General features: G+C 31.7%; 1 protein-coding gene across 1 annotated transcript; it reads left to right on the top strand.

Annotated features, from left to right (window-relative positions):
- The first annotated feature begins 282 nt into the window (after nucleotides 1–282).
- Nucleotides 283–11797, top strand: LOC134712632 (betaine--homocysteine S-methyltransferase 1-like). The gene is made up of 7 exons (XM_063574367.1): nucleotides 283–475; nucleotides 1823–2013; nucleotides 2944–3138; nucleotides 3560–3671; nucleotides 3924–4102; nucleotides 5559–5640; nucleotides 10900–11797. Exons 1-7 carry the CDS (start codon nucleotides 457–459, stop codon nucleotides 11184–11186), a joined length of 1065 nt encoding a protein of 354 aa, XP_063430437.1. The 5' UTR covers nucleotides 283–456; the 3' UTR covers nucleotides 11187–11797.
- The last annotated feature ends 4757 nt before the right edge of the window (nucleotides 11798–16554 follow it).

The raw sequence follows: 16554 nt of genomic DNA, 5'->3' as shown, positions 1-16554 counted from the left end.
TAGCCCTACCTTTTGACCTTTGAAAAAAATAGTAGTGCGTATGAACTTTCCATTCTAAGATATGATTTTTTTCAAAACTTTTTAGTAAAAGTAGTACAGTTTTAGCCGTAAAAGGAGATTCTATGGGAAATTGCATTGTCAATATTTACAGAAATGCAACGTACTCTTGTTAATTTTATTTACATTACCCTACAACGATATGACATGGGATAGACACGAATTTTACCCCAGACCGTATGATTTTCAGATAAAGCTCAACGAGTCATTTATAAAAGCTGTAAGCAAATTTCTACCAAAACCTGAGACACAGCCTATTTACTGAATCTTGACCTTAAATAGATGAGGATTACACCTTATGTAACACGAACAGGTCATGGATAGGTACATTTATTCCGATAAATGAAAGATAACACGCTTTTATAAACGAAGTACACACTTTCACAGAATTTTAACTGCATGTCAATGTCTACTTCAGGTAAGAAATTTTTATATAAAATCAACCTTACACTTCGTGAAAAAAATTAATCGTTGCAACCAATGTATAGACAGAATATGCATAACATATGTACTTAAAGGAAAGGGCCTTCTAAGAACTGTAAGTGTTTCCCTTTGAAGTGTGTACTCACTCTATCTTAATGCAACTTTAACATGGAAGACATAGGTAATTAAATACAAATGCTCCAATGAAAACATTAAGATACAAAAGTGTAAAATAATACAGCAGATCACGAAGAAGACTTAAAAATTACAGATACATAAGTTTATCGCAGTTGTATAATGGATGTGGACGCATTGCATTTGCGCTGTGTCAATTATTGAAAAACACAGTATTTTATTTACGCCAAAAGGATATATTTCATTTGCGTCAAAATAAAATTCTGCTTTGATAACAAATAAGGTAAAATATAACAAAAATGTTTGAATAAAAGGCGTATCTTGAATACTATAAATAGTGTAGGGGATTTCCTCTGGATAAGTAAGTGAGCGCATATTCATCTCTCATACTGCGATTCACTGAAAGTTCTTTTATAGTGTTCACATCTATGAGATGATTGGATGGACCTTTGGAAACAAACATTAGAAGCATTATGTCTGTATGTTTTATGACCAGACATACAAGATATCTGATGTATTTAAAAACGCATATAAATCGTGTAGATGCATAAAAAAATGCAAAGCCAGAATTACAATAGATTTGCACAGTAATAGATTGCATGAAAACAACGCTTTAGACTAGCAGGAAGTACTATCTCAGCTATACAAACAATAATCAGGGTTATATGTTTTCAATTAGGTTTCGTTTTTAACGATAATCAAATCAAATCAAATCAAATATATTTTATTGTCAATTAAAGACGCCCATTACAGTCAGATTAATTACAAGTTAAATTTGGTACAAATGATTACAAAATGATTACAATTGTTTGAATACAATTAAATCAATGATTACAAGGAAGCTTTTATGATCCTACAATAAGAAGTTTTACAAATATCTAAATTATGCCTCTGTCTTTTTAAAGAAAATATATAAACTCACTAATTTTCTAATAGTTGTTTTCGAACAACATTTAAATTATTAATTAAATTGCTCACTTGATTAAAAATGTGACTATCTTCATTGGACATGAGCCAAATAAATGATAGAATGTGTTTTATTATGCGTTCTGAACTATGTTGTAACGTTACATTTCTTTAAAATCTCTGTTATATATTTATCTTATAATCATGCTATTTACCTGAATAATCTGCTTGATATATATTAATTCACTAGTTTCGTCATGTTGTAGGACATCACACCCCATATACCTATTATAATTTACAGATTTTATTCAGAGATTAAAGAATGGTGAAAACATACTCATCGCAGAAGGTTATCTTTTCGAATTTGGTCGAAGAGGATACCTGAAATATGGTGCTAATACACCGGAAGTAGTCGTCGAAAATCCAGAACTAGTTGAAGTGATGCACGAGGAGTTTGTTCATGCAGGATCCGATGTTGTTGAAGCTTTCACTGTAGGTTCAGCCATTTTGTTTTGCTTGTTTCTTTTTTTACTATCACCTATATCTGTTATCTTCCAATTGATACGATATTCCCGTGCTTGCATTTCCTATCACGATTTTCTTGATGGAGGGTTGCTGCTCACAAGGAAGCTATTAAACCAAGAGTTCCAAATGGTGAAGTTGAAATCATTCCTTCGTAAATTTTACGGACGCCATCACGAGTTGGTTGACCGTTATGGAATAACCGTTGCACAAATGATATCGGATATGTTCCTTACGCCGTAACTACAACCCCCTTCCCTTTCATGAATGTGACCGACCGAATAAGACTATTTACCGAATTTGTTATCGCATAAGCAACACTAAGGGTACCACATGTGGAGCAGGATCTGTTACCCCTCTGGAGCACCTGAGATCACCCCTAGTTTTTGGTGGGTTTGTGTTGTTTATTCTTTAGTTTTCTATGTTGTGTCATGTGTACTATTGTTTGTCTGTTTGTCTTTTTCATTTTTAGCCATGGCGTTGTCAGTTTATTTATAAGATTTATGAGTTCGACTGTCCCTTGGGTATCTTTCGTCCCTCTTCAATATAGCACATACCAAACTCCTTGTGAATGACTTATATTAAACTTAGTTTAGAGGATTTGAAAATCACAGTAAAGGAAAAGTAAAAATATCGGAAAAGCTATGCTGTATAATCGTATATTCTATATTAAATATCATAGCGTGAGAAATTTTCAACTGTCAAACTTCCGAAAAGATTTGTTTTGATTAAAATGCATCTGTTTATTGTCTTTAGATGTTAAAAATCTTACTTTGTTTAGTTCTAGACTTTTTCATACACCTTTGCTATCCATGCAACAAACATTGCGAGCACCTTTTATAATCATTAATTTAGCATTGATAAAAACAAATACATGTAATATGCTTAATATTGCAACAGTATTATGGTCACAGAGAAAAACTAAAAATAATAGGAAGAGAAGATGAATTGGAAAAGCTTAATAAAACTGCCCTACGGATAGCTAGGAAAGTAGCAAGAAAACACAATAAGCTGTTTGCATTTGGATTGTGTAATTCTACTGTGTTTGTACCGGGAGATGAAAAGGCTAATGCTAAAGTCAGAGATATGTTTAAGGTAAACTGATATGTTTAATATAAAAAAAAAATGCTTATATCTTTGCTACAAAATACCTTATATACCTTATTTAACTATATATGACAGTGGATAAGTATATATATTGACTGTAACGCTGAAAATGACTTAAAAAATATTGTTCAGTCTTCTTAGAGCTGCTAAAATCACAATGACCGTTTCAGATCAAAATTAATAACTATTTACCACAGTGAATATGAAAAATAATGACTGAAACGTTGAAAATTACTTAAAAATAATACTTTTCAGTCTGTTTAGAGTTAATTAGATCAAAATGATCGTTTCAAATCAAAACTGGTTTACTAGTGTAAATAATTAAATGGGCCACCTTCTCCTGATTTTTTTTAATAACCTAGTGCTAGTTATGAATATTTTTCATATTTAACATATGCATTTACAACAGGAACAAATAGAATGGGCCGTAGAGGAAGGTGTTGATTATATCATAGGAGAAACTTTCAATGCACTTGGTGAAGCAATGCTTGCATTGGAATGCATTAAAGAGTATGGAAAAGGTATTGTTAATAATCAAATAAAATAATCTTTCAGCAACTCGCGAAATATATAATCTATTTAGTATTTGGTACTGAATAAGAATGTGTCAAAATATACATTATTTTTAATCGAAGTCAAATTCTCTAGATGAACCGTAACATGATTTATCTTGCTGTATCTTCAAGCCTGTCGTATTAGTATGCTGTTACTGTCTTAAGAGTTTCAAGAACTATTTGAGGGTTAAAAGTGTTGTTTTTTTTAATTCGAAATAGGGAAACCAGCAGTTATAACAATCGCTGCATATTTCCCGGATATAACCACAGACGATGTACCTATACCAGAGGCATGCAGAATTCTAGAAGAAAACGGAGCGGCTGTTGTAGGCCTTAATTGTGCAAGAGGTCCGGAAACAATGCTTCCTTTACTAAGAGAAATACGAAAAACCTGTAAAGTAAGTAATCTGACACTTCATTAGCTACTGACATTCATTATATATAGTTAATATAATACGCTCTATGTGAGCTATTATATTTCTGTTGAACGATTCTTCTTCGTCTTCTTGTTCTTGTTCTTCTTTACCGTGAAGATACACGTAACTGTTGCTTCATTCATCCTGTCACCCCTTTCCATATTTAATGGATCAACATTTATCTGGGTCAACATAGTTTCATCATCAAATCAAATTCTGCCTAACATTGAGGAGTAACAAATCTAAAGTTTTATACAATAAATACAAACATCAGAAATATCTAAATTATTTTGAGAACAAATGAGACTTAAACGTTTCAAAACAATAAATGCATGCCAATTTAACAAATGATGACACAGCGTTCAGGTACAAGTAACATTTTGTTTTGTTTATAGTTGTACGCGTTACAGTTTATTCATGTTCCTTAGATATACGCGAAACTATTTGTTCTTGCAGCTAATCACAGGAGAAAATATTTCATCCCTTGCATTCATTTGAAATATCTAAGTCTAAAAAAACCCAATTGAGATGAAAACGTTTAAAAAACCAAGTGCATTCCAAAATCAAGTCCTTTAAGCAGCAGGGTAATGGGATGCTATCTATAATCTAATGGTCCTATCGACTGTGCTATGAATGTGTCGCCATAATGTAAAAATATTCAATTTCCAGGATGCTTTTCTAAATTTGTAGAGAGAAATCTGATGTCAGTTAGTTGTTATGATATTGTATGCACATCTGTCCTTCAAATGTTTAACCTTAAAAGTTTTATTACTGTACAACTTATTTAATTGGAGTTAAGTACATATTCTACCAAAGTGACTGTATTAAGTGTGAAACGATAATTATTCATTCCGAACAGTTAAATTTGAAAAATAAAAGGCGAGGCTTGCCATGATTTTATAAAAATGTTTAAAAGGATTAAACTGTCGTTGTTAAAAATCGAATTGCACGAAATTTATTGATAGAATTTGTTTCTCCAATGATTTCAAGAAGATATACTGGATTGTTTTCCTTTTTTTTCCGTATCTCTGAATAAAGATGTATTCGTTCTTTTTGACGTTTTCTGGAATGTTCGCCCTTGTCCATGACGTCACAATAGAAAATGTAGAGAAGAACAAGAAAATTTGACGTTATAATAAAATCTTGACCAATGAAGAACTGAGATCAAACGTATCACACGCTTATTTAATAAAAAATATGTACACGTCGGAAAATGATAAACGGGTAAGAATTAGAGAAGAAGATGTATCTTGTAGGAATTAAAAACCTGCTTTATTTGTTCAACTTTGTATTCCAAGCAGACGTGTTTATTGTGCATAGGGTATACAGATTATTTCACATACGTGATAAAACGGTAACGTGTATCGCTAGGGTACGTTAATAGATACATATTCTTAACTCTAGGGTATCATTATACTACTCTTCAAATGTATTAAAGGGTCCAATTGCTGCACTGCCGGTTCCATTCCGTTGTACTGATGAATACAGAACATTTCAGTCCCTGAAAGATCCAAAAACAGGTAAGACCATACAAAAAAAGAGGCGCGGTACATTTTTGTTGTATTTCTAAACTATTTACCTAATAATTTAATTTTGGATGTAACGCGTCTTCTGATTGGCTGACGCTGTTTTGTTTATCAGCCCATAGACAAAATTTTATCATGTGAGCGTGACTTCATCAACGTGTTTTCATGGTTTACTCCGGTTTAAAATGATATTAGTATTAAATTATAAGAAATGACTGTAATATTTTTTTCTGTCTATTCAAAATAACATAAAAAGAGTTTCACACTTAAAAATAACCCGCTACGCGTGTTATTCAGTGAACTACATTTTTTATGTTATTCCTTCATATACAAAAAAAAATTTACAGTCATTCCTTGAGGTGGCTCGGGACTATTCGACTGCGTATAATTTCACGCATAAATTAACATGCACACGAAAAGTTTGTGTAGTTAATTCACTATTATCTTTTTAAATATTTTGATTGATTTAAAACGTTAAGCCTCGGTCACACCTTAACGGAAAGCTCGAACGGACGCCTAACGGATAACTCTTTTTCAATCTGTTCATACCCGTTAGACGTCCGTTCTTATCTGCTAAACGTCCGTTGCAAGTCCGTTTAGCGTACGATTTTTCTGTCGACGTCCGTTCTGTCCGGTGAGCATGTTCTAAACTTTAAACGGACGTCCAATGGATAAAAAGTCCGTTGAACGTCCGAGGGGCGTCCGTTTTGTACGGTACTCCTCCGTTTCGTTTCCGTTTTGTATCCGTTAAGTGTCTGTTATATATCTGTTGAAGGTCTGTCAGATAAATTCACCAACGGACGTCTACTGGACGTTTAACAGATAAAACAGGATGTTGAACGAATGTGAAACGGTCTTGTATCGGACGTATAACGGATATAACGGATGATGAACGGATCTGAAACTTAAATTTTCACTCTTTGACTGTCGATGCTCCAGGTCTCTCTTCGTGTGCAGCTCTTGCGATTCTATCAGTTTTTATGTTAACATATAAAAAACTTTTTTATATTAGTAAATAACATGTTTCAATTCACAATGCTAGAAAATCCACAGATTGTGATTTAAAGAAGGAGTAATATTCAAATATATACACATAGGTGTTAAACAATTAATTAATACCCTCCCACCATTTTAACGATTTTGTAATCTTTTTCTTCCATGACCTCAGAAATACAGTTTATTAACATTCGTTGTTTTAGTGAATGGTCAGAAATACAGGACAGTGTCGTTGAACTGTCACAGTAAATTATATAGTTTTAATAGTCTGAGATTCACAGACCGTTCACAAACGATCATGCTTGAAAAAAAAATCAATGGCAGTGACGTCTTTAAGATTTTGAGGCCTATCTCAATTTCATTTAATTAGTTAGGGAGGCTTTTATATTTTTTAATCAGAAATTAGAATATATATGTAGGAATCAAATGTATGGCGGGTTCCAAATCTATGGCATATTCCTAATCTATGGTAAATGTGACGTTACAAACGCCAAACAACTCAAATCTATGGCAGATTTTTGTTTTCTCAAAGTCTATGGCAGATTTTTAAATTACGTCACATTAGAAAAACGCAATATTTCTTTTTTGCTGCAACAAACGATAACTTTTTTTTTGTTACCATCACGATTTTGTTTAACATTATGGAATGTTTATTTCACACAAAAAAAAGTCATGTTTATAGACATGTTACGTACATTTCCACTTGTTTAAGACAAGTCAATGGTCTTATATGTACTGCATTGTTTTCTATTTGCATAAAATTTTCCATTGACTTGGAAACAACAAAAATCCACCATAGATTAGGAAGTCACAAAACTTCCCATAGATTACGATTGTAAAAAATCTGCCTTAGATTTGGGATGGCATGACGTCACATTTGCCATAGATTACGAATCTGCCATAGATTAAGAACCCACCATAGATTTGAGTTCTACATATATAAAGCCGAGAATTAAACAATAGAGATAATACTTCAATAGCTACTGGTGTAATGGAAAGACCTTAAATGACTATGAACGATATTTGAACTATGAATTACATAATAATACTCCTATTATTTTTTGACAGTTTGCAATCACATTGATCTGGTACATTTATAGTATATGAGACACTACAAATTAATAATTTCTTAGTTGCTAGACATAGAAGGGAATATAATACGCTGTTATTGCTCTAAATTTCATTGGAATCGTTTCATATGAAAGTGAAAAGAAACAAATATGTATTGAGACTAGGAATTTTGTTAATGTATGCACCCTTAGCCATGTGAGTATATACACTGGTATTAAAGAGATAATGGTAACTGTAATTACGATTATCCCAATATGGCGACGGTAGATATAGGTGAAATCTTTACACTCATTTTTCTTACATGTAGCATGCTTTTGTCAATAGCTACTCAGCTGCAAGGTTTATCTATACCATTACATCATATTTGAATCGTAACAGTGCACTGGAATTGTCTAAGCGCTGTGAAAATAGCCGTTGAAAAATTCGGGATGATAATCGTAACTCTATGGTATTTTTCTTCTGGTATTAAAAATGTAAATGCCCAGTTTATCCCATATTCCAAAAGTGCAATCCTTTCAATTCATTGCTCAAAATGAAAGTCACGTATACCACATTTTCATATGTCATGTTGTTTGCCTCTTATAACAGGTTTATACTAAAATTCTGTGCGAAATGAACAAAAGTTTCCGTCAATAACTTTATTTATCGCTATTTTGTGCATTTTTCCTTAGATCTTTTTTTGTGATAATTTTCATATCATGCTTCTCGATTGAGATGGAAAAATTATTGCTAGAAACTAAGGAGGCCACGTGGCGTTGCTAACGAAATTGACATGAATCGAACGAAATTCACATGAAACTGACAACGTCGTCATAGGTAAAATAGCGATAAACAGATTATCATTGGTCATCTCAACTCGATTGATTTTCTCATTGAATTTCTCACTTTCGCTGTACCAGCTCAAGCGAGAAAATCATTCTCGTTGAGATGATCAACGATAATCTATAAAAACTGCATTATCGGATTTAGTGTTCATATCTGACCCCCCATATCTCCCTTTTCCTTATAATTCAATAAATTCAGCCGTCCATATTTTTCCCTTTAATTCACTTTTTTCTATTTTACACTGATATAATATTTGATTTAAAAATTAAGTTCAAATGTTTTAATCAAATTATACCCATGTATTTTAGGACGTTTCTTTAAACATTGCAATGGTTAAGGATCTAGAATAGTTACCAGTTTATTGTTACTATTGTTTATTGTCACTTTTTTTTTTTTTTTTTTTTACTTTTGTTTATTGTTACTTTTGTTTTTTTGTTTTTATTAGCCTTACCTATAGTCTAACGAAGCATTTAACAGACGAAAAAAAACCCCACAAATATGTATATTGATAAATTACATCAAAGGACATAACATGTAGATCATCACAGTCGGAACTGGTTTAATTACAAAGATTTTTATAGATTTTGAAACAAATATTTTGTGCATCAGAAAAATGCATGAAAATTAGGTAAGGCTAATTTTTGTTTTCATTTAATAGAAAAGTACTAATTATATGGCAAGCATGCAAATACAAAAATGTTCCTTGTTTAGTACCTTCAATATTTTTCTCTACAATATCTTCCATGCATATGTATGCAGCATACTTTTCATATACCGAGTATTTATGAATTTTTAATAAGTTTGTTTCTAATTTTGCGGAATACACATTATTATCTTCAATTATATAAAATACCTTTTCTTTTTAATAATACATCATAGCAGATTTTGGCTAAAAAATAGCACACATTTTCATCAGTGAATAAAAATTTGAATTTATCATCATCAGACAAATTAACAAAATCACAATTAAAAGAGCTAGCATGTCTAAATAAAATAGCTCGTAAATCTGCATATACTGGGCAATTAATTAACACATGTTTCTCATCTTCAATAATGTTATTTTTCTTACATTACTCATTAAAACATAATCTCTTGTCAACCATAATGCCTTCATATCGACCAGTTTCTATTCTCAGAGGTGCAACACCACATCTAAATTAAGCATATGCACTCTTATATTTTCCAGGCATATTAATACATAAATATTTGTCTCTATTAAAACATTGCTCAAACATTCTATACGTTCGCAATTTACTTCTTTCATTATACATTAAGTCAGAGTACCACTTCTCTTTATATCTACAAAAATTTTCAAGTTCAATTTGTTTAATTGTATTTTTATCAATAGAAAAATCAGTATTACATAAAAACTCCATATCCATTTCTCTAAATTTCACATTGACTCTATAATTCCAATTTTTAAATTTTCTATTACAGCATTTATTGCCCCATAAGAAAACCTGTTTATTAACTCTACAATGAGACATTTTAGTAAGTCTCGACCATAATCTAAAAATACATGTCCACTGAGATATAATACTGGGCATCCAACCCATATCTCCATATAAGGCTAAGTTTGGGGTGTATTTACCCACACCCATAAAAAATCTCATTCCTCTATTTTTTACAGCATTAATGCAAGAAAAATCCTAGTATGTAGCTGTTTTCATAAGAACTATTAATTATATATGCATAAACAGAAATGTCATAAGATGTTGGTACGTTTCGTAAATAATTCATCGCTATAATTTCATAATATGCTATCAGATTTACGTTTTTAGTGTCAATATCAATAAAACAGTTTCCAGTTACGATTATCTTTTTTATTTTTAGATACCATAATTACGATTATCTTTTTTCCGAGTTACGATTATCATCCCGAATTTTTTAACGGCTATTTTCACAGCGCTTAGACAATTCCAGTGCACCGTTACGATTCAAATATGATGAAATGGTATAGATAAACCTTGCAGCTGAGTAACTATTGACAAATACATGCTACATTTAAGAAAAACGAGTGTAAAGATTTTACCTATATCTACCGTCGCCATATTGGGATAATCGTAATTGTAGTTACTATTATCTCTTTAATACCAGTGATATATAAAACCTGAAATGCTATTTCATGCACGATGACAAATCTTAAAAGCAAATACATTTCTAACAAAAATGATAGACCTCTAAAATATTAACTTTATATACATAAAAAATGTGCAAAAAAAACATTACTGGAAACCAAAACCGAAAAATATACTCCTTCTACGAAAACCAAATAAATATCTGAAATTTATCGGCACATCATTATTTTAAATTTGTTATATGACAGTGTAGTGTATGTGATATTGTGTTATTTTTTTGCAGGTAAACATCTTTACTTAAATGATTTAGAGAGTGTCAGATGTAATTCTGTCGACATACGTCACTTTGCTCATGAGGCCAAACAGATAGGTGTGCAATACATTGGTTTATGCTGTGGTAACTTTGCCTCCTACTTTCGTGAACTAGCAGAGGTCTATGGCAGAACGCCCCCTGCATCCCATTATTCACCGGATATGTCTATGAACTCCGTTTTTGGGGATGAGGAAACTGGAGTAACTAATGCCCTAGCTGCTAAGATGAAGGAATTCACGCTAGGTATCAAGAAATAATTGGAAACCAAAGTGTTTCGTCGATTTTTTTTTTAGAAAAGAATGATTTATATTGGGTGTTCAAATATAACACTATCGACAATATTGATGATAAGAAAGTGAATCAATTGTCTGAAATTATGACACTAATTCATGGTTTTATGTTAAGGCTAACTAAGTTAACGTTCTTATATGTGTCGGTATACATCTTTAATAGTGGTGTTCTTTGTGAATAGTGCCTGATTAGATGTAACGTGACGTCGTCATCATGTAAAACGTCAATTTTGTATTTACGTTTTTCACTACCAACTAGATCGAAGATTGAGTAATAGATCAAAACAAAATTGTTTGACCATATGATTTTATTTTATTATTAAAACAGAAATTAAAGCACAAAACATGATTAGATATTTATCGACAAATACAATAACGTGTTTTCAGATTACATGTACTTTCTATATACAACCTTTCACTATTATGGCAAGAATTCAACCAGAAATTATTCAGAAAATAAAAGAGAAAACTACATTATCGGCCCTTTTGTGAGTTACACTAGTTCAGGAGCCAACGTTGTGTGAAAAAGTTACCAAAATGTATGACCAAGTTAATTGCTATTAAATATTTTTCCTGAATATATTTTTGATCACTTAGTTCTCCACTGACATGGGTGTACTGACACACTCACAAAATAAACTGTAATTACTATAGAAGAGGAGTTGGCCCACCCCATAGATTCTTAGCTTAAAACAAATAACAAAAACTAATACACAAAGAACCATTTTTTTTTTTTTTTTTTTTTTTTTTTTTTTTTTTTTTTTTAATTTTTTTTCTTAATTATAATTATGTTATAATCTTAAATGTCAATCATTGGAAGACGTGCGTTATTCATTCCATGTTTGAAATTACTAGACTGTTTATAATTGTCCTGAACTGTTCCTGTTGTTGTTTTATGAAATCTTCAATGAAGTACAGCAACTGATATTAAGTTCGAGACGGCATTTAACCGTATCATTGGACCCGAGCGCGACCATCGAGGTTCGGAGTACCATTGCACCTCATCATTGACATTGACAAAATTAGAGAACCCTTGTAAATGTGAAATGCGAAAGGAACAGGAGTAGTCTACCCTTGATAAAATTAGCGAAAGTTTTGCCTGAGTAAGACAAGAATCATAGGACGTAAGCGATTGAAGATGTTACCTTACATTAAGAGTAGCACATTTTAAATGGGGATTAACTGCTAGATACAAATATATATTTTGTTTTTGTTTTGTTCAGCCATTAATGAAAATGAAAGTTTAATAATGATATAATTATTCGCTTTTTGCACCCAGTTTAGTTCAATTTTGTCAGAATATTATATGAAATATTGGTGGTGAATTATTCACTTGTAAGAGATTCAACCTCACTGAATCTGTATTCTAATTGCACGTTAATCATCTTCATTTTTGTGTTTATGTTTATAGCATGCTATCTGACCTTCCGCCGTCTTCGAAGGTCATTTAGATAATTAATTGGATGCTTTAAGACAAAAACAAACCAAAAACATTGAAAGCTAATTTATTTATTATCGAGTAAAATTGAGAATGGAAATGTGGAATGTGTCAAAGAGACAACAACCCGACCATAGACAAAACAGCAGAAGGTCACCAACAGGTCTTCAATGTAGCGAGAAATTCCCGCACCCGAAGGCGTCCTTCAACTTGCTTCAGTACATGCATTGGTAAAAGTTTGTTTCAGACTTATTGTAATATACGTTTTAGTATATCATAAATCAAATTTTAAAAATGTGAGTCAAATCAGTGAACATGAAAGCGACAGATAATACCTATTTAAAGTCTCAATCTGCTTTTTATTTGATTAAGGAAATTCATGTGGTGCGGTAGCGATCCTTGAAATCCCATATTGAACTTGCTATACAATATACTAAATCATGACATTTAAAAAAGAAAAATCACAAAAAATACTGAATTCCGAGGAAAATTCAATCGGAAAGTCCCTAATCACATGGCAAAATCAAATGGCAAAAACATCAAACGAATGGACAACAACTGTCATATTCCTGACGCGGTATAAATGTAGAAAATGGTGGATTAAACCTGGTTGTATAGCGCTAAACCTTTCACTTGTACTGTACCCCAGTCTCACTAAATTCCGTTATATTCATAACAATGCGTGAACTAAACAGACATACTTATTAAAATAGTCAAAATATGGGTACAACAGTCATCTCTGTGTTATAATCTTAAAACAAACAATCATTTACCAGAAAGCACAACAGCATCTATCAAATAAAAAAACCTACATTCATTGATTCGCGCGTCTGACGTCAGAAAATGTAAACGTCGCATAGGAAAAAAAAGAGTGACATTTAAATCTTTCCATCTGACAACAGTCTTGTGAAATATTTCTTAAATACAAATACAAAAATGGCTTGTTTATTAACGTCATGATAACCATGTATAACATTTATATATATATATATAGCTTTCAAGTGATGTCATTCATTAATTAAATAGAAATATTTCGTTAGTTCAAAGATATACAAAAGCCCGATCAGATTCACAGAAAGTACATTTAATCGGCAAAAAAGTGATTAGATATGTCGTTATCAGACTCAAATCCAAGCAAATGACATTACTTAAGGTCACTTTATGTATTTTTTTTTTTGAAAAAAATTCTGTAATAAAATTGTATATGTGAAAGACCCGACTTTAAAAAAAGATGGCTTTACTTTATAAAAATCTAGATAAATAGTGCAAATATGCAATTGACGAAAGTAATGCGGGAGTGTTTGTGTTTTGTATTTTATATATCACGATTGCAATACATTTCTATTCAGTTCCTTTCTTGTTCTGAGTTGTACTTATGTACTTGTTTTACTTCAACATTGAAATCTTGTTAATTCAGATTAATTACCGTATACAGGATGACAAAAATAATAGAATACGAATAAAGAAATACATAATTTTTATTTTTTGATTCGGTTCAAATATAATTCAAACATAAGCTCTTGAGAGTTATTGTACCGAAAATAAATAACAAATACACAGCATTAAAACACAGAACATGCAGAAATATAAGCAGTAATTATTATTTCAAATGCATATAAAACACAATTTATTGATTCATTTATATATTTATTTATTAATCTATCATCAAATACCAGTGTATATTATGGTTGATATTTTTAAAAGTAAATGATTGTGTCCTGCACAGCTTCTTCTATTGACTGATTTGACTGTATCGAAATAGAATGTTGTAAAGAAGGACCACTTCTATACGAACCAATACTATGAGTATAACGATTTGAACTACACAAACTCATTGTACTTCTGCCAGAGAAACTTGTATATGAACCGATCGATCCATCACTTAGCCTGCCTTTAGAGAAAGACAAAGATCCATCGCTTAGTCTGCCTTTAGAGAAAGAGGATTTCTCATGCAGTTTTTGTCTTGTACCAAAACTAGTCGGACCTGTGATGTTCGAGAGAAACATTTCACATCTGTCGTCATACGGGTATCCATTGTAGACGGACAAGGTGTCAATTTCAAGATCTGTTTCAACGAAGGTGAAATCAGGTGTACAATACAACGGATCGTTTGTAGATAATATGCTTTGTCGACTTATAACTGAACAGTGCTCACTTGTTGGTGTTTTTGTAAGAGGTCTGTTTGAAATATCTTTAGATTTTGTTTTCTTAATGGATATATTTATGTCCTCTGGGACTATTTGTAGTTCTTGTGATTCTGGTATAGGTTCCAGAGATCGTGGTCTCTCTGTTGATATTTGTATTGCTTTCCAAAATAATAGTAATGATTTTCTATGTTTCTTTAGAAAAATTCCCAATGAGATCGGATTGAGAATAGGTAGAATAATCCAAGAATAATGGTATATAATTTTTTGATTGGTCAAGATGTAACTGTTAGTTAACCAATTACCAACGCATATATCCATTATTACAACATAGCTATATGGCAGTGCCATAAACACAATGTGATATAGAAGAGAGTAGATAGCTTGTTGAAGAAGTTTTCGTGTTACGCTTTGTTGAGATTTATGTATACTATTTGTTGTTTCCAAACATTGACCTATCCTATTTTGTCTTTTATAGACTACTTTTAAAGTATACAAAACAAGCAAAGTAGTGATAATCACAAAGCTTAGCATTGGTAGTCCAATTATGGCTACTTGCAAAGAGTATAATGTAGCATATCTTGAAAAATCTGGTATTTCTAATGTGATCATTAGTAGAAAGATACAGGAAGCAACTAAAACGATTGGAAACGGCAACCACTGTCGGATCTTTGATCTCATAACCTTTAGGTTGTTATTTGGAATTTCGATTTTCTTAAGGACGAAATATCGGGCAGTAGATAATGATAGTGACAGCCAGATGTATAGTCCACGGAACAGGAAATCAAATGGTTCTGTAAGAGTTAAAATTATATATTAAAGAGTGACATTTAGATAGTCGAATAACAATTATATTCCTGCGTTACTTTATATACCCGCTGTGAAGTTTTTCATATCTTAAATATTGTTGTTGTTAATTTATTACAAAACTACCAGAACTTTGTTTTAATACGACTAGTGGCATATCTATCCAGCCGGCTAGAAGTGTTAACTTACATGTTTATTTAAATGTTTCTTTTCTCTACGTTTACACTAACAAGGAAAATCTCAAAAATACTGAACTCCAAAGAAAATTGAATATGGAAGTCTTCAATCAAATGGCAAAATCAAATGTTACAGCTGTTATATTCTTGATTTGTTACAGGCATCCTTTTTATGTAGAAAATGGTGGATTGAACCTTAAGTTATGCTTTTTTGTTTCATTTTGCCCTTTGACACATCATGCATGCTCCAATGTTTCTGCAATTGGATGTTTCAACTCTGATATATTGATTTTAGACCATAAATACATTGAAAAAGAAGATAGTAATACAACAATAAAAAAATTCATATTGTGTCTTGTTGTGTCATGTGTACTATTGTTTGTCTGTTTGTCTTTTTCATTTTTAGCCATGGCGTTGTCATTTTATTTTAGATTTATGAGTTTGACTGTCCCTTTGGTATCTTTCGTCCCTCTTTCATATAAATATAGATGTAGTTAGTGTTTTAATCGTTTGAGGACAGTTTATTTTCTTTTTTAAGCACGAACATTTGTTTTTGTAACACTGAAAAAGGTCGGGTATACAATAAAGAAAAGAAAGATTACTTACCAAAAATAAAGTACCATTGTAGTGCTGTGTTATCATCTTCGCAAACCAGCACAAATATAAACTTTACAAGCGTAACCAACGCTTGGCCTATCTGTGTACTACAAGTCAGTAATAGTGTAACGTCAGTACGTTTGTCAGTACCCTTACGGGATATGTGGATAAAA

The sequence above is a fragment of the Mytilus trossulus genome, chromosome 3 (genome assembly GCF_036588685.1).
Source record: "Mytilus trossulus isolate FHL-02 chromosome 3, PNRI_Mtr1.1.1.hap1, whole genome shotgun sequence".
NCBI classification, from domain to species: Eukaryota; Metazoa; Mollusca; class Bivalvia; order Mytilida; family Mytilidae; genus Mytilus; species Mytilus trossulus.
Note: the sequence above shows the minus strand (reverse complement) of the source record. Positions and strands in the feature narration are given on the sequence as shown.

Bases quoted from the DNA above. Each gene is read 5' to 3' on its own strand.
- LOC134712632 (XM_063574367.1), top strand. The intron at 2,014-2,943 runs GTAGGTTCAGCC...ATATTGCAACAG, and splicing joins ATGTTGTTGAAGCTTTCACT to TATTATGGTCACAGAGAAAA. The intron at 3,672-3,923 runs GTATTGTTAATA...AATTCGAAATAG, and splicing joins CATTAAAGAGTATGGAAAAG to GGAAACCAGCAGTTATAACA.